Genomic DNA, 27,378 nt, shown 5'->3' on the forward strand with positions numbered 1-27,378 from the left:
TGTGGTCACTTATCAAAACCATAGCTCATGTTTATTTACAAATCCATTTACTATTATCATCTAGTCATCAAAATAAATATAAACATAACTTTTTGATGCAAAGTATCAGAGAATATATTTCCATCAGACCGTCCAGGTTTTTGCACTACAGATAGTTGTGTTCTCTCTGAAATAGAATTGTGCTTTGCACTTGCAAACAAGTGTTGATGATTTATAAGATTATTAACGTTTGTAATCACACAAAATTGATGATGTAGTTTCATGTCTGATTAATGAACAATATAGTTAGGAGTGCTAATTATGGACCCATCTTCTAGCATTTCCACTGAAACCTAGTAGGACATCATGTAGTTGTGCTGTAGTAGGAGAGCAAGTAGCTGTGCTGTTGCAGGACAGTAAGGAGCTTTCTGGTATTCTGTATGCCTACTGGTACTTATGTGTTTCTTTAGTATTGTTTAAGGCATAGAGTCATTTACTACTCGACTCTAATTACTTGAGTTTCTTTAGCTTTAGAGTCATTTACTACTCGACTCTAATTACTTGAGTTTCTTTAGCTTTAGTGTGAGTGTTGGTCCTGGCTTTCAAGGAATAGGCATTTAGAGGCTCACTGGAGTCTTCTGATTCTTGTGCCTTCTCTATTCTGGTATATGAGTTCAAGGAGTCATTCATTGCCTCAGACAGGTAAGGAGAACATGGGAGCTGTCGCTGTAACAATAAACGTCACACTTGTTGAGGCTATAGGTAACGTTTATTGTAGAAATTACTTACAAGAGAAAATGGGCAACCCAGATGAGTCAAGTAGCTTTCTCGCCACCGAACCGGAAGCAGAAAAGAGAGCTAGCACAGCTCTGCCGCAGTCTTTTATAAGAACCTCCAAAAGTGAGCCTGGCTAGCAGCATAGCTCACCGCCCTGTCTCTAATCATGTCCAAAGTGGGTGTGGTTAGCACCGCCCTATCATTACTACATCCCTATGAGCCTCTAGTGCACCAAGTGGCTAATGGGGCAGTCCTAAGTCTCCTCCTACGGGGAGCTATTGTCAAAGTAATATTACCTTTTAGTGGTATTTAAAATGACTTTCATAAAACTGTATTAAATGTGTACATATAAAAATATGCACACATACACACATACACACATATAAATTTGTGACATGGGCATGATCCAGAATATCAGAGATTACAGAAAGAAAATAGATGAACTCTGGCAATTAATGTTAGGAACAGCTGGCTTCTCTTCATTCTGGCATCACCTCATCTGTCATCACTTTAGTAGCTTTGGCCTGACTCTTCTAGACAGCCCATCTCTCCACCTTATTAATTTCTTCAGAATATGAACTGTGTGGGTAGATTGGACCTGAGAGTACTGGCTTATCCCCCAAAGCACAAATAATCAAACATACTTGAGTCAGTGAATAGGTGGTATCATGGAACAGCTTTGAAATTTTGCAGATTTTGGTATGTAGAGTTAAATCCTTGAAAATTGTCCTTGTACGTGACTAATTTATCCTGGTAAAGTGTTAATATTTTCTCCTTAAGCTTTGAGTATAATGAACTTACTGGAGTTTCATAAGTTAAGTACGAATTTCCTGGGAGCCACACTCCAAGTAGAGAGACAGCATATGACATAGCAAGCTTACAGTGAAATAGACAATGACTCAGTGATGAGTCAGTCGGTATTCCCTTCAAGTTTTTTCTTCACATTCTTTTCCTTCTGCTTTTAGGAAGGAAATAGATCTTGCACAGCCACAGAACAACAACAACAACAAGCACTTGTCTCATGAGGACAATCCCAACTAGTCGCCATAGTGTTAGTTAAGGCTGTGAGCTGCTGGCTTAGCTCATGGGTGGCACTGGACATTGTAGTGTAACTCAGCTGTCCTCTCCTCTTGCCTCTAGTGCTGATGTTACTGGGTTTTGAAATTGGTTGCATGTAAATTAGTACTTTCCCACTGTCCTTGAAATACCACTTATAAAACTACCCAGCGATCCCACTCTGTAGACATTTAAGAAATATTTGTTAACCAGTGAACTCAAATTAATGCAAAGTAGCAATGGGATAAGTTTGTCTTTATTCATTTTATGTGATAAGAAGTACAAGAAAAGTAAATAGTTTCTGCTCACCATGATCATAACCATAAAATGATTAGGGTTTGAAACAATGAATGTAAGAGTGTGGTTTTACTCAAGAAAAATTGTTGAAATTTGAGTTTTCAAATTTAGTCAGAAAAGTAATATTATCCAAATCACATTAATGATGAATATAAATAAGAGGTTAAAAATGCTCATGAAACATATACTTTGCTTACTAACTCATTTGAAGAACAGTATAACATTTTCCTAGTATGCTGGGCACTGTTCAAGAAACTATTACAGATGGAACAATCAATGAACAACATATATAAAGAAGGTTTCATCGAAGGTATACTTTGATGAGACATACAATATACAAAGTAAATTCACTTTAAATGGTAAATACTATAGAAAAAGTAAGGCAAATGTGTAGGTAGGATGCTTGAGGCGTATCAAAACACACACACACATACACACACACTTATACTTTTTCATTTCCTCACATTTTCTACATTTTAAATAAGGTGACTAAGTGAGAAAAAAAATTATGATTTTCCCCAATACTTATATATATTATAAGGTATCTAAACAACTGCTAATCTAACAAAATCTCAATGAAATTTATTCTTGTTTTATATAAAAACGATTTGAAATTTCAATTTTTGAATTATGTATGTATTTTGGTGCTTGTTGCAAAAGGGAAATATCACAGTGGACAGTTATAGGGATTTGCTGACATCAACAGTTAGAATGGATAACTCTTACTTAGGACTTTGTGGACCAAGCATTGCTTGGTTGCAGAGTTGTCTGAGAGTTGGGTACCTATCTCTATGTCTCCGTGTCATAGATGTGGAATACAGCATGCAGAGATATAAATGCTGGATCTTGAGCTCCAGACCTGGCCAGTCACCGTTGTGTGTCATCATGTGCTACTTATGGTAGATATGAAGGCTTAAAAATTCCACAAATGAGCTGGGCGGTGGTGGTGCACGCCTTTAATCCCAGCACTCTGGAGGCAGAGGCAGGCGGATCTCTGAGTTTGAGGCCAGGCTGGACCGACAGCCTCCAAAACAATACAGAGAAATCCTGTCTCATAAAAACCAAAAAGAAAAAAAAATCCACAAATGTAAAAAAAGTAGGATGCCATCATGAAAAATACATATACACAAGCATTTTTTTTCTTGAAGACTAAAGCATTGTAATGAGGGGCTGGAAAGACAGATGGACAGTTTAGAGGGCATTTTGTTCTTGCAGATGATACAAGTTTGGTTACCATCACCCATATCAGGAAGCTTACACGTAACTGCCTGTAACTCCAGCTCCAGGGAATATGGCTTCCTATTCTGGCTTCCTCAGGGACTTTTGCTCATGTGCACATTCCCACAGATGTACCTTTAATTGAAAATAGATATTTTAGAAAAAAATTTAAAGTACAAATGAAAATATTTTTAAAAATCATGTAGACAATTTTAATGTTTTACATGGCACACATTAAATAACTTCATACAAACAAATATCAATTTAAGGAAAAGATGAAGAAATATACCCATATTGTGATATATGAAAAGATATTTAGGTGCAGGTTTTAAAACATAGGTCTAGATTGTAGACTCTAGATAAACTGTATAGTTTTCATGATGACCAGTATGTTGTGGTACTGGAAACATAGGCATTAATGAGGCAAGCAGCAGCTCTCAGGGGTGTGATAGGAGTGAAGACTTCAAAGTTTGTCTAGGAGGTTTCTTAGGAAACACTAAAGCCCTGTAGGAAACTTTTTTGAGTAACTTTTCCCATTTGTTGAGTGGTTTCTAGCTAGTCCAATTCTTGATGTATCCTTGACAAGCAGTATATTATGTACCACAGTTAACTGAAGCTGTGAGGTTTTGAGGGAAATGTTTGTTGAGAAGCCTTGTTAGGACCAAGCCACACAAAAACTTAAGACTCTATGGCAACTGTTCATAGGAAATAAAATAAGAACTAGGAGGAGGTCAAAGAGTCAAATTGCATCATGCTCATTTTTATTTTAGTTTAATCTTCGGCAAGCTAGGTTTGAGCTTAATCACATTAAAATTTCCACATACAATTCTTCCATTATGTGATATATAAATATTTTAGAAGATACTATCACTAAATAACCATGCGATACAGCAGCACAAATAGTGTCCACCCCAATATTGTAATCCATACTATTTTTTTTTATTTCCAGGGAACCTTTTATTATTTTGTCAGGAGGCTTGTCATATGATACTGTGGGGAGAAGGCCTTGCTTAACAGTGATGCACGGGAAAAGCACGGCTGTGCTGGAAATGGACTATTCAATTGTTGACTTTCTCACACTCTGTGAAACACCATACCCAAACGGTAAGGCTTACTCTTCCTAATATTGATATTCAAAAAAGATGTATGTTGTCTTAAGTAGTTTCCATGTACTATTGTCCTAATGCTATAAAGGACGAGATCCTGCTGTAAGAACATGGTCGATGTTATTTCAGCCATTGGTTTTCTTCAGTACTCTTTATTTTTTCTATATTGTATATTAATATTAAATACCTTAAGAAGACACGCACTGTCCATGTTAAATCTTTAAATTCTGTGAAGCAGAATTAACAGATTGGCCATGTTTCTCAAGAGAAGTAGAGATGAGTAGGTATGTGTGTATGACTTGGGGGAGTAAGAGTCTAAAACTGCCAGGGTGAGTTCGAGTCATGGTTCGGGAATCTCAGTTGTGGGTTGAAGCCTCACACAGAATTGCTGCCTTTGCCCTTAACACCTTCATCTGATAGGTTTAGGCCATGCCCAGCCATTCAGCGTAACAGCTTTGTTCAGCTTACCAAACTGAACACTTGTCACTCTAAAGGGCACCAAAGCATAGATAAATTAGCACAGAGCATTAATTCAAATGTGTGTTCTTTGATTCCATTTGGAACTCTTTGAAGTTTAAAGATATAGTTATTAACAGACACAATTAACATTTGAAAACAATAACAGAACTCTACCAGTTCATTCAGAGATTCCCTAATAATTGATGGGGATTAAGATAGGGAGCCCATTCCCTATGGTGGGACACTCTCTCAGCCTAGATACATGGCCTAAGTCCTGCCCCAAATGATGTGACAAATGGATGATCCCCCATGGGAGGCCTCACCCTCCCTGAGGAATGGATGGGGGGGTGCAATGGAGGAATTGGTGAGAATGGGAGAACAGGAGGGAGAGGGAACTGGGATTGGTGTGTAAAATAAGATTGTTTTTGATTTAAATGAAAATTAATTAAAATAAAATAAGTAAAAGATGTTGTTTTGATGTCTTTGCCACACCCCTGGAATATGTAATGTCACAGAAGTTTTTTTGGAGAATGTTCTTGTCTTACTCATCTTTTCAAATATGTAAGAACTTTGAATGGATTATTTTGTGCATTTATCTCATCCAAGACATACAAATTATATGAACCATACTGGTCTCATCAGAATGCTAAACACTCAGAAATCAAAGGATGTCAGAGACATCCATTGCCTTGTGGCTGCCCTCTTGGGTCTGTAAAGAAATTGGTCATGCATTGTTCTCATATTCCAGATTTTCAAGAACCATATGCTGTGGTTGTCCTGCTGGAAAAGGATTTAGTACTGATAGACCTTGCACAAAATGGGTAAGAACACTGGGGGAGCAATTCCATCGCTATGTGGGGGAAACCTGCACAAGACCTCTTTTAGCAAATCTTTAGCTATTACATTCCTTTGAAAACTTTACATTTATATAAATGATCTCTTTTTAATGCTCCAGATCCACATTGCCATAATCTGAGATTCATTGATTACAATGAGTTTCTTAGATGTTTGTTTCTTTTTTCCTTTTATTGAAAAAATATTTTTCTTTATTTAATATATTCTGATAACAGTTCCCTTTCCCACTACTCCTCACTTTCTTCCCATCTCCCTTCCCTCCAGATCCACCCCTTTTCTGTTACTCACTAAACAATAAAGTCTTCTAAGTGAAATAAAAAATATAATGAAATAAAACAAAATGGGACAAAACAAACAGAAGGATAAGAGCCAAAGAGAAGGCAAAAGAAGCAGACCCACTCATTCACACATTCAGGAATCCTATAAAAAAAATTTAAACTGAAAGCCATAATTTATTCACAAAGGACTTGAGGGGTAAAAGGAGAAAAGAAAAAATTGCATATAAATATAAGTCAAAAATAGGTAAAGTTAATAAACACAAACAAATAAAACAAAGGAAAAGCCAAACACATTATTATGGGACAAGGAACCTCCAGAGACACCATGAGATGGTTTTCTGCCGGCCATGAGCTCATTTGCAGGTGGTTGTGAATTGGAGATGGCTTCTATGTTAGTGGTGGGGGCATGTGTCCATGGCTCCTTTCAGCTCTGGGACCTCATCTGGCTGGTGCAGACCTGTGAAGGCCCTGTGCACACCTTCTTATGTGCATCAGTCATGTGGAGTCAGAGGGCCTTGTTTCCAGGGTGTCCTCCACCTCCTCTGCCTCTTAACTCTTTCTGCCTCTTACTCCATGAGGTTCTCTGAGACCTGAAGGGGAGGGCTTCAGTGGAGACAGCCCACTTAGGGCTGAGTGTTCCAAGGTCTCTCACTTTCTGCATAATGTATTTGTTCTGATTTGCTGCAGGAGAAAGCTTCTCTGATGATAGCTAAGCAAGGCACTCATCTATGAATATGTAAGAATGTCACTAAGAGTAATTTTATTGCTATTTTTTTAGACTAGTAGTATTTGGTTTTATCTTAGGTTCTTGGGCTGTCTAGTCTCTGGTTCTTGGTCACCAAAGTGACATTGTAGATGGGTTCCATGTTGTGCAATGGGCCCTCACTCAAATCAGATATTGGTTGGTTACTCCCACCAGCTTGTCCACCAATACCTTAGTGTATTTCACAGGCAGAACATACTGTAGATCAAAAGTTTTGTGTCTGGAACGGTGTTTGTGTTTCTGTTTTGGTAGCCAGCAGAGTGCCTTCCTATAGCAAAGGCTCTAGCATGTAGAGGTGAAGGCTTCATGTAGGCATCAATTCAACTTCTCTGTGTTCAATAATTCATGATTTTCTTGTTACTTAACTGAAAGTTTCTAGGATTTCTTACATTTCAGCTTCATGCTTGTATACACTAAAGCCATACACAAGCCTGTACAGAGTGGACCACCTCAGTTAGCCTCGCTCCCTCTGTGCAGCCTTATGTATTGTCTACATCCGTGCCAGATTAACTGTAACCTACATTGTCTTCCTTACTACTCTAACTTAAATCACTGATTGCTATTGTTGTGTTAACTGCTCTATCTGCAGTTAAAAACTGGTCTTATTTCCTATGAGTTCTCTTCCTGTCTTCCCATAGTGGCCTTAATTCATGGAGAGCTTCTTGATGTTTAACATCTTCTATTACCTCCCACTTGTTTCACTGTCATTAGAATCCACACAGTTGTCACCATGTGCTTTATGACTTTCCTAGACTGTTCTACAGACATGTCTGTCGGACCTGTAAATCCCCAGACCCCATCTCAGCTCTTCGTAACAACTTCTGTCATTTGCCTTGTTTATATCTGTTATCAGTGATACTCTCTGTGCGGTGAATGGAAGCACCACATTACTTATTTTCTCCTGAAAAAGTAAAAATCACAGTAGCTTCCTTTGAGCTTGCATTCATCATTCGCAGTTACCTTGGGCCAATGTGGTTTTGCACCCCCCCCACCACACACACTATTTGACAGTGTCTGTATAGGCATTTTATTAGGTGGAATGCTACTGGCATCTAGTGGATAAAACACAAATAGACAGTGCACAGGACAGTTTTTCCAGTAAAGGTTTCGCTAAATGTGAGCAGTATTCAGGTTGGAAACCTAATGCACATGAGTGTGCTGTTTGCCTGGTTACTTTTTAAATCAATCCTATTTACATTTCAGGTTAGTTACCTGTTACTTATAACAATTCTTTGTAAGTTTTTTCTAATTTTGTTTTTAAAATAACATACCATTTGAAAAATAATTCTGTGTGACAGTCTTAGAAAATATGTTATTAATGTATTTTTCTTCATTTTCATCTATTAGGTAAGTTGTTTTACTAGTGGAATTTTGCATGTGCTCTGTACTGAGAGAGGGTTAAGTCAAATACTATGCAAATACTAATCTAGTCACAGGGAATAGTTTTGCAGAACTGTCAGTTAAATATGTGAATACTAGATCCTTGGAGCTAAGGAGAAATTATTCTGAAGAAAGCTAATTTTTATTATTACTCTTTTTCTGTGTGTGTTTCATCTTTGTTTGAGGGCAAGAGTGGAGATGATTGACCTTAATTTATGGTCTACATAAGTTTTTGCTGAAATACTACTTATTGTTTTAGTATTACTAGCAGTAGGAAAATTAATAAATCTAATATATACTGGATGGCCATTTTCTCCCTTCGGAGTTAGCTTTCCACCTTTACTTAGTCCTCTCTGGAAATGCTCTCAGATATACCCAGAAATGCACTCTGCTGTCTACTCTCTCAGTTCAAGTTATGTGTGTGATTAACCCTCCCATAAAACAGCTTTCTGGATTTAATATTGGATAAGGTATCACACAGATGAAGAAAAAGAGAATTGGGATTTGTGCTAGCTGAACCAGCAAAGGGTGGGGTATTTGATAATGTGATGCAGGTATCATTCATGTCTCAGCAGTTAAGTTCTGCTTCAGCCACCTCCTAGCAGACAAATAAGCCTTGGTTTATCAGCAGAGTGTATCAGAAGTTACTCTTCAATGTTTTTACATATTTACATAAAGTAAGTCAATGTAATCTCAGAATGTATAGCAGTGTCTTCATGGCTGTGGTAATGTGTTTTCTTTTTCCTGTTGTTAAAGATACCCTATATTTGAGAATCCCTACCCTTTGAGTATACACGAGTCCCCTGTTACATGTTGTGAATATTTTGCTGATTGTCCTGTGGACCTCATTCCTGCACTTTATTCTGTTGGAGCTAGACAGAAACGTCAAGGCTACAGCAAAAAGGTACCAAACCCGAGTTCACTGTTCAATGTAGCATATTATGATTATTTTTAATTTGTCACCTTGGGATGTTGGTAACACCTTTAACTTTGTAGGAAATCATTTTTAGAAGTCAATTATGTGTACTGTGTTCATACCTACATAAAATACCTATACATAGTATACAACGTATCTATTATATAGAATATGTATTCTCAGGTCAATTTCCAATGGTTTAGGGTTTTTTGTTTTTGTTTTTTTTTTTATAGGAATGGCCCATCAATGGAGGTAATTGGGGCTTGGGTGCTCAAAGTTACCCAGAAATAATTATTACAGGGTAAGTAAAAGTATATTTTTTGCCAATTAAATGAACATTAGCTAATATGCTTGCTTAGGATAGTTTGAATTTTAACTCATTTGGTAAGTAAAGTTTTTATCTATGTTACAACATAATGAGAAGTAAGTTATCAGCAAGAACTTTGATGACTCCCAGTGATCTGAACCTTTTACTCATCTTTGTGAATGAGTTTGCTGAAAAGTAAAAATACAACTTTTTTTTCCCTGTTTCATCACATGTTTCTCTCTTTTGTTTGTCCTAGGCATGCTGATGGGTCAGTTAAGTTCTGGGATGCTTCTGCAAGTAAGCATTTTGAATATTTGAGTATTTAGTCATGTCTCATTGCCATTGCCCTTATGTATGATGTTTTAAATAATTGTATCAACCACATTAGATTTGAAAGTACTAGATAATCAGCACAATATTGGCTTATCAAATGTGCGAGATGAGAATTTTGAAGAATCCAGATATTTTAATGTTATTAGGAAGTCAAATAATAATTCTCAAGTGTTCCAATATTCAAATATCATCTTCAGAATTTCTCTCTAGAGGTCAAAAATGGACATGAACATAAATATATTTCAAATAGAAAATGCTTATGTCCCATTCTAAAGTACTATTACAAAAGATTATGTTGTCCTTATGAACAGACCTTGTGATCAGATAGCAAAACAGGGAAGAAACAACCTTAGTGACTGGAGACCATTTATAGCAAGCATTTATGGTAATCCACTTAACTCAGGATAGCTGGTGTTTTATAGGAATGTTTGATAATACTGGTGCCTTTTTGGGAGAAAGTTTATATATAGCATGCCATTTTAAGGAATAAAATATGTTCTCCATATGTTCACAGCGAAGATTTTTCTCCAATTTCCTTTTGTAGTTTTTCTTCAGGCTATTTAAATCCTTTGTGATGGTGGAAATGTCTGAATATATAATATACTGGAAAATAGATAGAGAAATGAAAGTATGCTTTAGGTAAATATAGGCTATTTTTCTTCCATAACATGTGATTAACAATTATATTTGGTTTTTGAAGATTTGATGGAATTTTTTTATTTAGAGATTTTTCATATAATATTTTGATCATATTCTTTCCTCTTCCTCAACTCTGCCTAGATCCTTCCCACCTCCTCCCCAAAAAAAAAGTAAAAGAGGAATAAAATCAAAACAAAAACCAGTAGGACAAAAAAAATACCAAAACAAAAATTACCCTCCCATACACACACACAAAATGGAGTCTGTTTTATTTTGATCAAATATTCCTGGGCCTGGACCCTACCCTGGAATGTGGTTGATATGCCCAGTGACACCCTACTGGAGAATACTAATTTTCTCTTTCCCAGCCTGTAGCAATTTGAAATAACTTCTTGATGAGTGTTGGATTTTGTGTCTACTTCCCCTTCTCCATGCTGGGACTTTGTCTGGTTTGAACTTGTGCAGATCTTATGCATGCTGTCACAGTCTCTGTGAGTTCATATTGCCTCACTATTTTGAGGAGGATTTAATAAAGACATCCCCTTTAGGGCTGAGTGCCAAAATCTCCCACTCTCTATCTGTTGTCCAATCATGGGTCTCTTTGTTAATTACCATCTATTGCAAGAAGACGCTTCTCCAATCAGAGATGAGATCTACGGGTGTCACAACATGTCCTTCTGAGTCACTTTATTCTTGTACTTACCGAATAATAGTAGTAGCTTTTCCCCCAGGGCCTATGGCCTAGCTAGTCTCAGGTTCTTGACCACTTCCACAGAGGCAGGTATGGGTTCCATGTCATCAAGTAGGCCTTAAATCCAAATTTTTTAAAAAGTGGTTGATTAATTTCAGACTATTTGTGCCACTGTTGCGCCGGGGTTCTTTGTAAGCAGGTCACTGCTGTAGGTCACAGAGTTTACAGCTCAGTGACATTTCCTCTTCCTTGAAAGTTCTCCTCCCATCCAGGTCCCTTGACAACTACCAACTTGCGAGCTGACTTTTGTGCAGGTTGATAAAATCTTTCTATGGATTATGGCCTTTCTAAATCATTTATTTCATTTTAATTTTAGTAGACCATATATATCTAGAAATTAATCCATTTCTTTTAGGTTTTCTAGCTTGTTGGAGTGCAAATTTTTAAATTATATCCCTATGATTCTCTAAATTTCCTCAGTAATGTCTCATTTTGATATCTAATTTTTTAAATTCAGATTTTTTTATGTGCCTTTTGATTAATTTGACTGGAAGTTTGTTGACTTTTCTCAAAGAACCAAAACTTTGTTTCCTTGATTCTTTGGATTGGTTTTATATGTTTCTGTTTCATTGATTTCTCCCCTTAGTTTGATAATTTATTTCTTGCCATCTGAGTACTCTTTTTTTCTGGTTGCTTTTTGTTTCAGATCTTTTGAGTGTGTCATAAATAAGTTATTAGTATGTGATTTCTGCAGGGTGTTGGTGTAGCACTTAGTGCTGTCCTAGTGTCATGAGCGTGCTTCTTAGAACCTGTGACATCATTCCCATAAGCTTGGGTGTGTTGTGTTTTCACATTTATCCAATTATAAAATGTTCCTAATTTCCTACTACTTAATTTCTTTCTTGACCCAGTTTTCATTCAATAATAAATTGTTCAATTTCCATGAGTTGGCATACTCCCTGCTGTTCCTTTGTTGTTACTGTGCAGCTGTAATCCATGGTGTTCAAGTGGGATGCAGGTACTATTTCAGTTTTCCTGTATCTATTAAGACTTGCTTTGTGTCCTAATATGTGCTCAGTTTTGGAGAAACGTCCATGGGCTGCTGAGAAGAAAGTATGTTCGTTAGTGCTTGAATGGAATGTTTTTAAGGTGTCTGTTAGGTCCACTTGATTTCTGACAACACTTAGCTCCAGCATTTCTCTGCTTAATTTTTGTCTGGATGACCTGGGTATTGGCAAGAGTGAGATATTGAAGTCATCTGCTATCAGCTTGCTTTTAAGTTCATTTTCTTGGAATACCTCTATCCTTTTATTAGTTGGTATCTGTCCTTGATGGTGAAATATATATCTTGAATGCATCAGAAAGATGGATCATGTTTTCTAATCCAGTCTGTCAGTCTTTTTATTGGGGGAATTGAGACCATTGATATTGAGAATTATCAATGATGTGTCTGTAAGTTTCTGTTATTTTGGTTGTAGTAGTATCAGTGTTTTTTTGGCCTTCTTTTGATGAACCATTCTAGGATTGTTTATTCCTTGTGTCCTCTTAGATACAGCTAAGCTCTTCAGGCTGAAGTTTTTCTTGTAGTGCCTTCTGTATAACTGGATTGATGAGCAGCAATTGCTTAAATTCGTTTTTATCATGAAATGTTCTTTTCTTCTCCATCAATTGTGATTGACAGTTTTGGTGCATATGGTAGTCTAATCTGGCATCTGTAGTCTTCCAGAGCTTATACAAAATCTTTCCTGGCCTTCCTGGTTTTCAGAGTCTCCATTGAGAAAGAGGTCAGGTGTTATTCCCACTCACCTGCCTTAATGTTACTTAATCTTTTTCCCTTAGAATTTTTAATATTATTTTTTTGTTCTATATGCTTATTCTTTTGATTATTATGTGTTGTGGGGAATTTCTTTTCTGGCACTGTCTATCTTGTATTCAGTATGCTTCTTTAACTTGATAGATATCTCTTTCTTTAGAATGGGTAACTTTTCTTCTATGAATTTGCTAAAAATATTTTCTGTGCCTTTGACTTGCATTTTTTCTCCTGTCACCACTCCAATTATTTATAAATTGGGTCTTTGCACAGTGTTACAGGTTACCTGGATATTCTGTTCCTGATTTTTTTTTATTTAACATTTTCTTTAACTGAACTATTCAGTTCTTTGACCTTGTCTTCAAGACCTGAAATTTTCTGTTCCATGACTTCTAAGCTGTAGGTGAGGTTTTTTTTTAACTTCCTGAGTTTGATTTCAGTTTGAGTTTTCTTTTAGTTTTCCTATTTCTCTGTTAAATTCTACTTTCATGTCTTGAATTGTTTTCATTGTCTCATTCAACTGTTTGTTTATATTCTCAGTCTTCATTGGGACATTTATTCAGTTCCTCTTTAATGCCCTTGAACATTTTCATGATTGATATTTTTTAAGTCCTTGGATTATGTTTCAGCTAAATTGCTTTGCTGGATTCCTATTACAATAGTTTTGCTGGCTTCGAAAAGAGGTGTATTACCACTGGGATCTAGGTACCTAGAGTCATGACTGCTAAAGTATTTCATTATTTAGATGTCTGCTCTTACCTTGTTGGGCACTTGTTCAAGTCTTCGATTGCTGTTGACCACTCTGGGTTCTAACCAGGTGTGGCATCTATGGGGTCCCTAATCAGCAAAGTATGGAGGCTGTTGGTTCCTGGTAGAGAATGACTTATGGGTTGGCAGGGAATCACAGAAAATGGAGATGGACAAGGAAAAGCTGAGAGGGATGGAAGAGAAGAATTAGCACTTTTTGATTTTCAGCCAAAATTTCTAATACACTTTCTTCTAGTAACTCTACAAGTACTGTATAAATTAAAAACATCTAAATTGTTTGAAAAGTCAAGAAATAAAGATGACCGACCAAACACCGACATTGTAGATGAAGATCCATACGCCATTCAGATCATCTCCTGGTGCCCAGAGAGCAGAATGCTGTGCATAGCTGGAGTGTCAGCTCACGTCATCATTTATAGATTCAGCAAACAGGAAGTGGTCACAGAAGTCATCCCGGTAATCACCTCTGTACTATTTCCTTGTCAGTTGTCTGATGTCTGATGCTCTTAAAAATTTGTAAACAGTTGGCAATTGCTTTTGAATAAAACTTAAAAGCATTTTAGTGTTTATATAATCTGTTTTGTGAAAAATAGCACCTTTGCATCTATTTTAAAGGACTATCTGAAACTTCTAGTATGTTATGTCTTTTATTTAAGGAGTATCAACTTATTGGTATTCCATACATTCTAATATCTTGATGGCTATGTGTGTACATGTGTGAACTCCTACTCATGTACATAAGTTTTTAAAAGTTAAGTCAAAACTTTTATTTTTTTTTAGAAATATAACCTATTTGCTACTTTAAAAATATTCTTTCTGGTACATTATAATGCAGTCGTTTTGATTATTAGGAATAGATAAACAGCCATTCTTTTTTGACAGATGCTTGAAGTTCGACTGTTATATGAAATAAATGATGTGGAGACGCCAGAGGGTGAGCAGCCGCCACCTTTGTCCACCCCTGTGGGCAGCTCCAACCCTCAGCCCATCCCTCCTCAGTCTCATCCATCTACCAGTAGCAGCTCATCTGATGGGCTTCGTGATAATGTACCGTGTTTAAAGTAAGTTGCAGAACGTTAGGTCTGTTTTACATGTTGTCTCTTAATTTAGAAAAATAAGAATGAGTGTACCTAAGATATATTTGGCTGTGGTTAACTGAGCTTGTATTTTTGTGGAATAAGAAGAATGGTAATTTTATTGTGTTACACCTACTGTTGCCGAGGTTTAAAATAACGAGGTGCGTTGGCTATGGGTCACCCCGTATGTATCACTACACCCTCACATCTGGCCGTGTTTCATTCTGGAATTAGATTTAACTTGGCTTAGGTTCGTTATCTTCTCTGAACTATGAAATTCTGCTTCTTTTCATTTTTACTTTGGATTCAGTGTGCTCAGATTTCATTTTATCTTTTCCTGAATCTTAGCATCACTTTATCTTTACTTATAAGACTTTATTTAGTATCATTTTAAGATCATACTAGTTCACGCAGGGATAAATTGGATACATTTTTGTTTTTATTTTTCTGTTTAGTTTCTATTTTTTGTGTGATTAAATTCTTCAGCAGATGCAGAGAAATAAAGTGATGAGTGAAGAATTAAAATTGTTGGATTATATGAAGAGTGATGTGATTCAATGTATTACATAGAAAGTAACTAAATTCATTATGGGGACAAAAGCTCTTCTTGTAGTGGATTCAAGGTGGAAAGGGTGACAAGGCAGTGTTTTTACTAAGTGACGAACTAGGCTTTGTGCTGATTTTACTATACATCTGCTGGAAATCTTCTTCCAGTGAGTATGTGGTAGTTAGAATGTTGATGTAATAAAAAAAAAAGCCATTCCCCACACAAGACAAACAGACATTTTAAAAACAGAAAAAAATCACAATTGTGTTTTTAAGATTCATTTATTTTTAGTTTTAGTTTATGTGCATTGGTGTTTTGCCTGCATGTGTGTCTGTGTGAGTGTGCCAGATTCCCTGGATCCAGAGTTACAGACAGGTGTGAGCTGGCATGTAGGTGCTGGAAACTGAACCCAGGTCCTCTGGAAGAGCAGCCAGTGCTCTTAACTGCTGAGCCATCTCTCCAGCCCCCACTATTATGTTTAAAGTACATGATTTACAGAAGTTTTAAATGAGTGATTGTCGAGTAGGGATGAACTTACCTGTTTCAGGGTATGTGCTAGTGTCTAGAGACGCTGATAGTTTCCCATAGGGCCTAGGACTGCTCTTGATGAGGTTGGTGGCAGGGATTCTGAGATAAGGCTGGGATGGATGTACAGTAGACATGGCGAAAAATTGCATCCTGCAAAATGCAGTAGTCTCCAGGGCCTAGTTGGGCTTCTTCTCGTCCTTCCCACATTTACCTCTTTTTCTATGCCTCCTCCTCTTCCTCTGGTTCCTCCCACCTTCTCTTTATCTCTCACACTTAGAAACACACAGCTCCTTTATCTACAGTTCTAGTATACATTATATGGGTGAAACTTACAATATAGCGTTTTATATTTTTGGTTTGTTTATTACTCAATATTACTTCAACACAAAATTTAAAATGTTTCTGCAATGTTTTTATATTTATTTCATTCCTTTTAGTTTTTGTTAATTTTATAGATGGATAAAATATAATTATCTTTTATGGGTATTGGTAAAATAGTTCTGTGTTTCCTCAGTTTTATCAATTATATGAAATAATGTTTTAGCATATTTAGCACAATGTTATCACATAAAATGTGAGATAATTTTGTCATCTTCAACAAAATTAGAATACTTTAATTTGGGCTTTAGAATTACTTATGTCTCTTAATGTTCATAAGCATCATATCCAACAGTCTGGAACATGAACTCAGTTTCCTACCTGAGGAATAGACACTTCCAGCACATGTCTTTCCCATGCCAGGAAAAGCTAGGAAATAGTTATGACAAGAGACACAGGGGTCTCAATCCAGAGTTACAGGACCTCTGGTCTTGGCTTCCCAGATAAAAATGAAAGGTGTCCAATAAGTGAGTCTTTGTCTGCTGATTTGCTTAGGTAAGTGTTTTTCCAGTTTCTGTACTGACAGAAAGGACAAGGAGAAGAAGTATGTTAATAACCAGAAGCGATTAAAATCTCCAGCCAGTAAACTAAAACACAGAGCCGGGAACTCTAAATACTTTTCAGACATAGTTTCTGGAACTGCATTTTCAGTACTGTCACAGGCTTGAGGTCATAGATAGCCATCACTACTATCTGACATTTGTATCTTTGGCGGGATGTGCTGCAAGTATTTAGTAGAATGCCACTTAATATGGTAATATCTTTACAGTTGGGACTTCAAGGGACTCACTCCTATCTCTAGAAAGTCTCACCAGCCAACTTGTTACTGCTTAATATTCTTTGTTATTGGCATTAGCTGTTAACATTTGTGTGGGGATATACTTCCGCTATCCTGGACTTATCCCATAACTTGTATACATTTTTTTAAATCCTAGAAGAATTAATAGAACTAGTATTTGATAGTTATTTCCTTCACGTTTGAATGCCATTTTAGGTTTCTAGGACATACTGAGTTTGACATCTCACTGTGGTATTGTCTCCATTTTTGGAGTAGCTTGCTTTGAAGGCATTTCTCATACTGCCCCAATCAACCTTATGTGACCAACCTTGATTTCTGTCAAGATAATGTCATCATGCCCTCTTCTTATCTTCACATGGAATTCAGGAAACCCAGCTTATTTTCTTGAAAAATATGATTTCTAGATTTGTCCCGCAGTTACAAATAATTGCTATTTAATAGTTGCCAATCAGTGAAAATTGCTATAGAAAGTATTTTTCAAAAAAAGAAAATAGTGACTAAAACCCCTATAATTTTGAACTAAATGTTATATTACTCTGTGGTTAATTTTTAAATATATATTTTTATTTTTTGAAAATTTCATACATGCATTCAGTGTATGTAGATTATATTCATACTCTACCCCTCCTCTTAACTTCCCAGAACCCCCTACAAACTTCATGCCCTCTTCTTTTATTATTTTAAATGATCCACTGAGTCTGATGTGTGCTGCCCATATATCATCCAGTGCATGGCACACTGGATCATGGTCAGCCTATAAGGGGAAACACCTTTAAAGAGAACTGACTCTCTTTCCTCCAATAGCTCTCAATCGTCAACAGCTCCTCAGCTAGAAATATGTGCTGGAATATTGCCTCACTTTATCTTTGTTATTTATGTAGGCAGCCATAGCTGCTGTGAGTCTATGATTAATTTTTAACCTCTTCTGAAAACTACTCAAACTGTCCCAAACTTGAAATCATACTATATAGTTGCTTGGTGAATGGTAAAATTGAACTCTATATATGTCCTTTAGACTTGAGCAGTTGTCTTCATTCCTAGCTGTCTAGATTTGGAATGGCCCAGGAGATAGGCCTCTGAGCATGTCTCAAGGGCATTTCCAGAGCGGTCTACTGGTGGGGAAGACTCAGTGTGGACCTGCTGGTGCCATGTTATAGGCTACGGTTACAGGGTCAACAGAAAGGGGAGACTAGGAAGCTGCTAAGTACCACCACTCATCTCTCTTTACTTCCTTCAAACCCATTGTAACCATCTCCTGATGATCCCACAGCCATGTCATCCTGCCATAATGAGATATGACCCCTGGAACTGTGAACCAAAGCAAGCCCTTCATTCTTCCAGCAGAGTCACTGCCAGGATGTGGAGTTGCTGCCATAAGAAGGCGGGCTGTGTGGCTGTTGGGTCTTTTGAACTAGTTTGTTAGAGGAATGGTGGAGGGTTTCTAGGGCTGCAGAGGCCCTAGAAAACTATAAGCAGAGCTCAAGGGGCTGTTCTGACAGGAGTTTGGATTACAAGTATTCAGACAGAAATTCAGAAAGTAAAGACTTCATAAGCAAGGATAGTTAAGACTATACCAGGAGCTGGGCCAGAAGCCATTCATGTTATAGTCTGGCACAGATTCTATCTCCATTCTGACTTTGTGATGAAAAATTAAGGGAGGCTACATTTAAAATAAAAGGCTACATTGTTTGACATAAATAATTAAACTAACAAAAAGGCATGATGTCACGATTGTGGAATGACCTTTGTTCTTAGTCCATTCTAAGTTGCAGCAAAAGGCTAAGGATAATATGCAGTTTGGTAGGAAAGGAGTAAGAGAAAGTTTAAAGATGCAGATAGAAGAACAAAAAGTAGCTGTAATTGTTGAAGAGTAATTTCCAGTAAAGAGAATCTAGAGTTCTCTGCAGAAACAATTGGGAAGATTCACAGGGGGTAGGACCTACCCACATGGAAGACTCCAACTTATAAAAATGAATTCATTTGAAAGGAGGAGCCTGAGCTGAAAATGCCACTGACTGGGCTTCCTGTCAAACAACTGCCTAGGGAAGTGTTTTACTAGACTTTACACTCAGAAGGCATTCTGATAAAATACAAAAAGCATTCTGATACAAACAGGCTGACTATGTCTCAAAATACCAACAAAACTTAGCAACATCATTCATCTGGTGTTGATTTTGCAGGCTTGCAAAATCCAGAAGATAAAGAGTCATAGAAGCTTGCACCAAGACTCTATGAAGCCACTAACTCATGGCAGTGTGTGAGAGGGTAGGATTCCCTGTAAGTAACTGACAAGCTGTCAAAGGTGAATCTTAAGCCACAATAGAGATGCCAATATATTAGAGATGGCAGGACTGTGTGATACTACACCAACAAAGAAATCAGGCTTAGAGTGGAACTGGCCCAAGAAAGAAGTCGCATGTGTTACAGTTTGGCAGAACTGAAGAAGTAAGCTTCAGGATGCTGGGGTCCAGATGATACTACCACAAGCCCTACATACCAGACATGAATCGTCAGGCTTTGATAGTTCTTCAAGGATTTCATCTTGCTTTGACCTTTTCTTGTTGCCTTCTAGTCCTTGCTTTTAGAAGGGAATGTTTATAGTGTCCTTGTACACTGGGAGCATGTATCTTCTCTTTCCTTTGTTTACAGGAATTCACAAGCTTGGAAGTCTCATATATCAGAAGAGACTTTGGATTTTGAGCTTCAGAACAGTGTTAGACCTGTCAAAACTTGTGACAGGGAGGTGTATCTTTTACACATAAACTAAATTCACTTTGTGTTGCCAGGTAGTCATGGGTCTTTGAGGACCTGAGTGGATGTTATATTTCAGGAGTTCTCAACCTTCCTGAAGCTGGGACTCTTTAATACACTTCTCATGTTGTGGTGAACTCCAACCACAAAATTATTTTTGTTGCTATTTAATAACTGTAGTTTTGCTACTGTTATGAATCATAATGTAAATAAATATCTGGTATGTGACCCCTGTGAAAGAGTCATTCAACCTCCAATAGGATTGTGACCCACAGGTTGAGAACTGCTGTTACAGTTGAAAGTGATAGAAGACAGAGTTTATGTCCTACTTGGTCCCATAGTTCCTTAGTCCCAAGTAAACATACGGAGACTTAATTACAAACTGTTTGGCTAATGGATTAGACTTTTTATTGGCTAGTTCTCTCTTAACTATTAACCCATTTTTATTAAACTATGTATTGCCACAAGTGGCTTACCTGCCATGCTCCAACATGTTATTCCTTTGGCAGCTACATGGTATCTCCCTGGAAGCTCCTCTCTTCCTTCTTCCTCCCCCAATTCTCCTAGTCTGATAGCTCCACCTATACTTCCTGCCTGGCTACTAGCTAGTCAACATTTATTCATCAACCATTAAGACAAGCATACAGAAAGACACCCCCGTCACCTCTTCTTTTCTGTTTAAATAAAAAGGAAGGTTTTAATTTTAACAAGAAAAATTATATACCACAAAACATTTATCAAGCAATAACTACAGTTAATAATATTTAGTCCACTAATATTTGGCAAAACTTAAAGAAATTATTTTATCATCTATCCTCTCTTTGTGAGTCTAAAGTTGTATATGTAACTTATCTTTTATCATAACTAAGGAAAAACATAGCCATAGCTATCTGTCTTAAACTCCATCGAAGACCTCAGAGAGATAATATGTAAATTTTAGAATTGACAGAGACATCTAACTGTCTGGACAGTTACCCAAAGTTCCTCTGTAACCTTGGTGCATCATCTTTAGGCTATAGGCCCAGAGTGTCTGGCAGACTTTTGTGAAACAAGAACCTTGAAGGACCATCATGTCCCTTGGCAAGTTTAGCAGTCATTTTTCTTTGTTACCTGCTTGTCCAGTTTGCACAGTATTCTGCCAAGTAGCCTAGGCAAGAGCAGTTTTTTTGTTCAAATGGGTAGTCCTGCCATGTTGAAGGCAAACTCCATAACAAGTTTCTTTGATGCCCATCTTCCTCTCCGACAGAATTGGTGTTGCCAGGAGCATTTGTGTCTCATGGTCTTTGAAAGGCTTTAAAGAGTACCTATTGCTTCATTACATTTATTTATGTGTGTGTGTGCACACACGCACACACGCACGCATGCGCACACACACACACACACACAGTCGTGTATGTCGGCACCTGAACATGCTTCAGGAAACACAGAAGTCAACATGGTTGTAGGAGTCAGTCCTCTCCTTCCATATGTGGTTCATGGGCATCAAGGTCAAGTGTTTGGGTTTGAAAACGAGTGCCTTCTGTATCTTGCTGCGCCATCTTGTTAATTGGTCCCTTTCTATTGTTTCTTATATTTTTGGTTGTGAGCCTAGCCTTTTACGGCTGAGCTATCCCTCCAGCCCCCTTTCTATTGTTTCTTGACCAGGCTTCTGATTGTTCATTTGTGTTTTCATTCCTGGAGATGGGCCTGATTTTTCCACACAGGCAAGAACTCTGCTACCTAATATTCTCCCAGCTGGTCCAGGTTTCTGGTTTTTTTTTTAATACAAATTAGAGATTTTGCATCAAATTAACATTTTTGGTTTATTATTTTCTTAATTACTTTTTTCATTTCTTAGCAAAGTGAAGTTTTAAAAGGATTTGTTTTGTGTTTGACTTATTATGTATGCTTGTGTCTGTGTGTCTCTGTGTACACATGGGTATGGATGCCTGGAAGTCTAGAAAATGGCATTCCATCACCTGGAGTGGGAATTATAGTCAGTTGTAAGCTGCTGGGCATAGGTGCTGTGGACTGAACTGTGGTCCTTTATAAGAGCATCAAGTGCTCCTAACTGCTGATCACCTCTTCAGTCCCATGCCATGAGTTTTTTGTGTCCTCATCACGTCATAAGTGTAATCTGTATATGCTTTTAAAATTATTATGTAACATCTGCTCCTGTTCTCGAGAACCCAGTCCAGTATGCCTATTCTGTATGCCAGGCACAAGGAGTGCTTCCTGGAGGCTTACCTTCTTGACTATTTCAGACAAGAATAGCCAGCCCCAATTAGACTGTCAGCCTGTGTCAAGGCTGCCTCTGGGTAACAGGTCAGGTGCCCCAATTGTCATTTTAATTCCTTAGCATCAACAAGTCCAGTTGATGGTTCGTTCCCTGAAAAGTATCAGAGATTCTTTCCCAGCAGAGGATAGTTGAGAGCCAGAGGCGACTCCACTTCAGCTCCTTTTACTTGTATATGCAGTGACTCTCATTCTACTGGTCGTCTTGACAACTGACTCTTACCTCCTGTTTAGTCAGCACATTGCTAAGAGTGTCTAAGTCCTTTTCACTACAGAAGTACCAGCAAAATTATTCGAAAAGGACTCCTGTCTCTTAGTGTAGTTTCAGGCTGTCCAACAGTAAGTTGTCGTCCTGTTGTCCTTTATGCTCTGTGACTCCAAGACAGAAGCCAAAGAATTGTTGGAAGACCAGACTTGGCAAGCATTTGTGTACTCTAAGATACCCTCAGTGTAACATGCATATAAGTTGCTGATTGTTTAAATATATTTATTTCACACGAAGTCTGGTGATACATGCATGCTAAGTGTAATGTCTAAGTATTCCTCAGGAAGTCTCATATTTCTATAAATTCCTTCCTCGCTGCCCTACTTTTCTAATATTGTAGACTTAGCCAATACAAGTTTAGCACACATTTATTCATTATTTGTGAGGTTTGGGTATTTAACACCTGTCTTCCCAGTAGTTCTAAATACATAGATCCGTACCATCACCTCAAATTTGCCAGATATTCATCTGAAACTATCTCTTCATTACTGAGATGCCTAATGTATTTATTTAGTGACTTTGACCTGAGAGTATCTGTGACTTCTCTCTTTTTTTTCTTAAATTTAAAAATATTGATTATTTTTAATTAAAAAAAAATACTTTTTACATTCCAACCCCAGTTCCCTTTTCTCCCACTCCTTCCCCATCTGCTCCTGGATGTCTCCTCTCTTTGTGTAACTCTGTCCATCCTCTAGTTTATTCACTTATTCGGTGAATCTTGGATACCTCCTTTGTTGCATAATATTAAAATTAGCCCAAGACTCCTGCCTTCCTCAGCTGGTGAGGTGGACCAACAGGAAATGTAGTTACCATCTTGTCTGATGACCTGGGTTTGTTCCCTAGAACCTGTATGATGGAGAGAAAGGACTGACTCCTGCAAATTGTCCTCTTTGTGTGTGTGTGTGTGTGTGTCACACAAATAAATGTATTTGCTAATTTTTATTAGTTATTTTTGATTTATATCTTCCTGAAACTTGTAAGTCATATCAAGTCATGTTAGAGTAATCAAAACAACTTCCTGATTGGTTCACTTCGTCTGCTGGATCTGTCATATGTACGAAAATGCACCTCAAAATGTAGAAAATCACGTTGCTTTCTTTTATGTGGTTAAAAAGTCACCCACTAAACATCTATTGTTTGTATTTTCTTTGACTTGTGTACTATATTTATTTTGGGGGGTGGTAATTTAAGATTTTGTTTTTTCATTGATTTATTTCTAATTTTTTCTTCTTTCTTGTTGCTGCTTTTGCTCATCCTTTAGCCTACCTTTCCCTGTTCTTTGTTCTTCTTTTCCTCGTTCCTTCCTCAGTTATTTCTTCTTATCCCTCATCCTTATCTGTCTCCCCACATTATATCCATAATTTGCCAGTGTTTCCCTACCTCTATCACTCTGAGATATGTTCCTCTCTACAACTGAATTAAACACTTCTAGAATACAACACGATGGTCTGACTTCTACATTTTAGAAAATCTAGAGTGGTTTCCTGTAAAATTATTCTTGCATTGCTATGTATGATTTCATGTGTGAAGAACAGTTAATTGGAACTGTGTTAAAAAGCTAACATGTCTTCCTTCATTCTTTTTTTTTCAGAGTCAAAAGCTCACCACTTAAACAGTCTCCAGGTTACCAGACAGAGCTGGTTATTCAGTTGGTGTGGGTGGGTGGAGAACCTCCCCAGCAGATCACCAGTCTGGCACTCAACTCTTCCTATGGACTGTAAGTATGAGGGTTGTTGTCGTTGTTTTGTTTACTGTTTTTTTTTGTTTTTTTTCCTCAGTCTCTTCATAGTAGTCTGTATATAATTTTGCATTTAAGTATAAAAGTATAAAAATACTTAGGCTTTATTGTATCACCACCTAAAATGCTGCTGTGCAACTATAATTTCAATATTGTTTGCTTTACTTACGATATGGTTTTGATTTGAATAGTTCTTGTATATATGCACTGTGACTACTGGTGTGAAGAACTGGCCAGTGCTCATTGGAGATAGTCAGTATATCCTCTCCATGTGTTCCTCCAGAAACAATGTTCTCATATTTCTCTTAAGAAACTCTAACATAACATTTTATAAATGCATTCTGTAGTTCTGAACTGTAACTGTGTCTTTTTTTTCTGTTTTAAAAGTCAGCTTGTACAAATTTCTAAGGGTATAACCTTCAGTATATAGATAAAGCAGTTGTTATATTTTATTTATTTGTAGAACCTCAGGGTCACAGTAAGAAACTGCTATGTACTGTCTACTATAGAAGTGTCCACGCACAGCCCCTGTACCTTCTATTACAGAAGTGTCTATGCACAGCCCCTGCACTGTTGGTTACAAAAGTGTCTATGCACAGTCCCTATACTATTACAGAAGTGTTTATGCACAGCCCTGTCTTGTCCCCGGTAGTAGCTATAGGGAGTCACCTATCCTTTTGTTCCTGCTAACTCACTATCAGTCCTCTGTCTCTGGGATTTGTACATCTAACTTAAACTGGTTGTAAGCTGATAGGCCTCTCTGATATCTTTTATTGTCTGCCTTATAATAGAAGAGCACAAACCTCCACCTTCTAAGTACTTTATCGAGCATAACTATAAAAAAAGCGAACCACCGATTTAAAAACAAAAATCAACAGGAAGTTTCAAAAGTAATTAAAAGTTAACTAGTTATAGGATTTAACGTGTTCATGGGGTTGTTTGTTGGCGGGAATTTTTGTACTTTTTCTATTTTTAAATGTAAATTAGTTGCCCAGACTACATAATGAATAGATTCATAGATAAAGCTTTCTTTAAATCTAACTTTCTGGCCCCGTTGTGCATTCATACACAGCGTGATCGTCTGAACCCAAGGGGAAGGTTTCCTGTTTGAGTTCATTATCTGCTTTCCCAGTTTTGTCCCTCCGCGTTAACTGTGAATATAGCTCTTCTGCACAGGCCAGCTACCATGTGCCTTCAGAACTCTTAGAGTAAGAACGCTTTGTGCACAAGAGATGAGGTTGTGGCCCCTGAACTGTAATGAGGAAAGACTTTGAACACCTCAAAGGGAGTCCCCCCAGATTTGAATTCCTTTTTATTCTTGACAGAGGAATTCCAGAACTTACTCCCACGTATAATTCCATTTTCCTAAGAGAAGAAAAAAATAGACGTTACATTGCTTAGTGTGTGTGGGGCTGTGGGTAGTGTGTTTGAAGGGGTATTTATGATCAAGCTTCAACTTGTGTCACATATTCTCATAAATGGTGCTAATGCTTGATGTAATGATATAGATAATGTCTACAGAGATGTGAATAGTTCTTTGAGAAGGCTATATACTCTGTACTCCCATGCCTATACTTGTCTTTAATTTCAGGCAGCTGAGGTGAACCCCCAGATCCTATAACCCCCTTGTGAGCTCACACTCACACACAAATAGTAAATAAGATAAATAGAAAGAGAATTTTCTGAAATGTCCACCATCATAATTTCTTCAGCTTTGTAGTTTACATTTCTTTCAATAACTGTTTGTACTGAGATACTTGTGCCTCCTGCTGCCAGGGTGGTTTTTGGCAACTGTAATGGCATTGCAATGGTTGACTACCTCCAGAAGGCAGTACTGCTCAACCTGGGCACCATCGAACTGTACGGCTCGAATGATCCTTACCGGAGAGAACCCCGGTCGCCTCGGAAGTCACGACAACCTTCAGGAGGTAAAAAGAAAAGAAAACGTCCTGAACTTTAAATGCTGCAGACGCTCACATACATGTGTCCCTTGTACATGCATGTGTCCTTGTGTCTGTACGTGCTTCACTTAAGCAGACAGCTTGTCTGATTTAAACTGGAAATGTAAACAACCAAGAGTCTTGCTTTGGTTTTCTGCTGCCTTTACATTTTCTTTTGTTCCTAACAATCTACAGTTGTATTTAATGTCACAAGAGAACCAGTGTCATACTTCAGCTAAGACACAATACTAGGAATATATGTCTAGTTATTATCGAATAGAACTATATCTCACAATTTTGTCATTTGGTCCCTCACAGCCAGTAATTGAGTTTGAACCATTTAAATCAAAGTAATTGTTCCTGTGTGAAAGCAGGCACAGAGGTGATTTACATCCCTGATATAAATGATGAACATGTGTTGATAGTCTTGATTCAGCACAAACTCAGGGTCACTAAAAATGAAAAAAAAAATCTGTAGCATTCTTTGATATTTGCCAAGTATCTAATATTGATTAATACTAAGTGTTTTAATGTGGGTACCTCTTAGAACATAGAACACACATATTTCTAGCTAGATATCTTGCCTGAATTTTACTGTATGATATACCGCAAACAATTTGTATGTATGGGGTGTGTTAATGAGAGAGACCTCTAGCAATAATTGACAGTGGGCTTAGTTTTCCTGTGTGCCCTTCCAGATAGACCAAGAATTCAGGGGAACCCTATGTGAGGCTTGTTTCACCCACCTGCAGAATCCTGGTGAGCATTGGAGCACTGTTAGGGAACTGGTCTAAATATTTTCCCCACTACCGTGGAATGAATATTCTCTTTGATTCAGAGTGGTCGGAACCATGATGTCTAACACCACAAAAATATAGTACATATGGACATACATACATGCATACATTCATATCCCCATGCACACACAGAGAACATTTTAAAATTCTGGCTTAAGTTGCTCTCAGTACATTATTGACTAATGATAGCCATGAAGCATGTAACATGTGAGAAAACTAAACAAAAAATACAGGTAATGTTAGACCTTCCTATCATTTTGTTTGATGTTTGGCATTTTCTTTTCAGAGTTCGTTTTGTGTTGTCTGTGCGTCTGCTCACTTTGTCATGTTATCTTCAGCAGAAATTCTGTTTCAACCATGCCATTCTAGTTCCTGTCTCCTTTCTTTTTCCCTCTGTCCTCATTGCTCACTAAGGTTTGCTGGTTGTGACTTCTTGCATGTGCGGCCTTTCTAGCTTGTACTCTGAATCAGTGAAAAAACTCCGTTCTTCCTTTCTAAGTAAGTCATTCACGCCTTGACATTTCTGTTCTTTGTAAGATCATTGTTTTGTTTTTCATTTTACTTACCAACTCAAATATTTACATCAGAAAGACTAAACTCATTATTCAGACTTACCTCATAACAGCCATTCAAACAATATGCCCTAGCCCAAT

General features: G+C 37.5%; 1 protein-coding gene across 7 annotated transcripts in view; it reads left to right on the forward strand.

The window, feature by feature from the left end:
- Positions 1-27,378, forward strand: part of Stxbp5 (syntaxin binding protein 5) — a 126,865-nt gene that overhangs the window by 61,707 nt on the left and 37,780 nt on the right. For all 7 annotated transcript variants that reach the window (XM_040728423.1, XM_040728422.1, XM_040728424.1 and 4 more), the window contains exons 10-18: positions 4,277-4,431; positions 5,641-5,713; positions 8,925-9,072; positions 9,318-9,385; positions 9,648-9,688; positions 13,868-14,088; positions 14,515-14,693; positions 23,842-23,967; positions 25,765-25,916. In XM_040728423.1, coding sequence (XP_040584357.1) covers positions 4,277-4,431; positions 5,641-5,713; positions 8,925-9,072; positions 9,318-9,385; positions 9,648-9,688; positions 13,868-14,088; positions 14,515-14,693; positions 23,842-23,967; positions 25,765-25,916 — 1,163 coding nt within the window. The remainder of the gene's footprint in view (positions 1-4,276; positions 4,432-5,640; positions 5,714-8,924; positions 9,073-9,317; positions 9,386-9,647; positions 9,689-13,867; positions 14,089-14,514; positions 14,694-23,841; positions 23,968-25,764; positions 25,917-27,378) is intronic.

The sequence above is a fragment of the Mesocricetus auratus genome, unplaced genomic scaffold (assembly GCF_017639785.1).
Source record: "Mesocricetus auratus isolate SY011 unplaced genomic scaffold, BCM_Maur_2.0 Super-Scaffold_100018, whole genome shotgun sequence".
In the NCBI taxonomy this organism is placed as follows: Eukaryota; Metazoa; Chordata; class Mammalia; order Rodentia; family Cricetidae; genus Mesocricetus; species Mesocricetus auratus.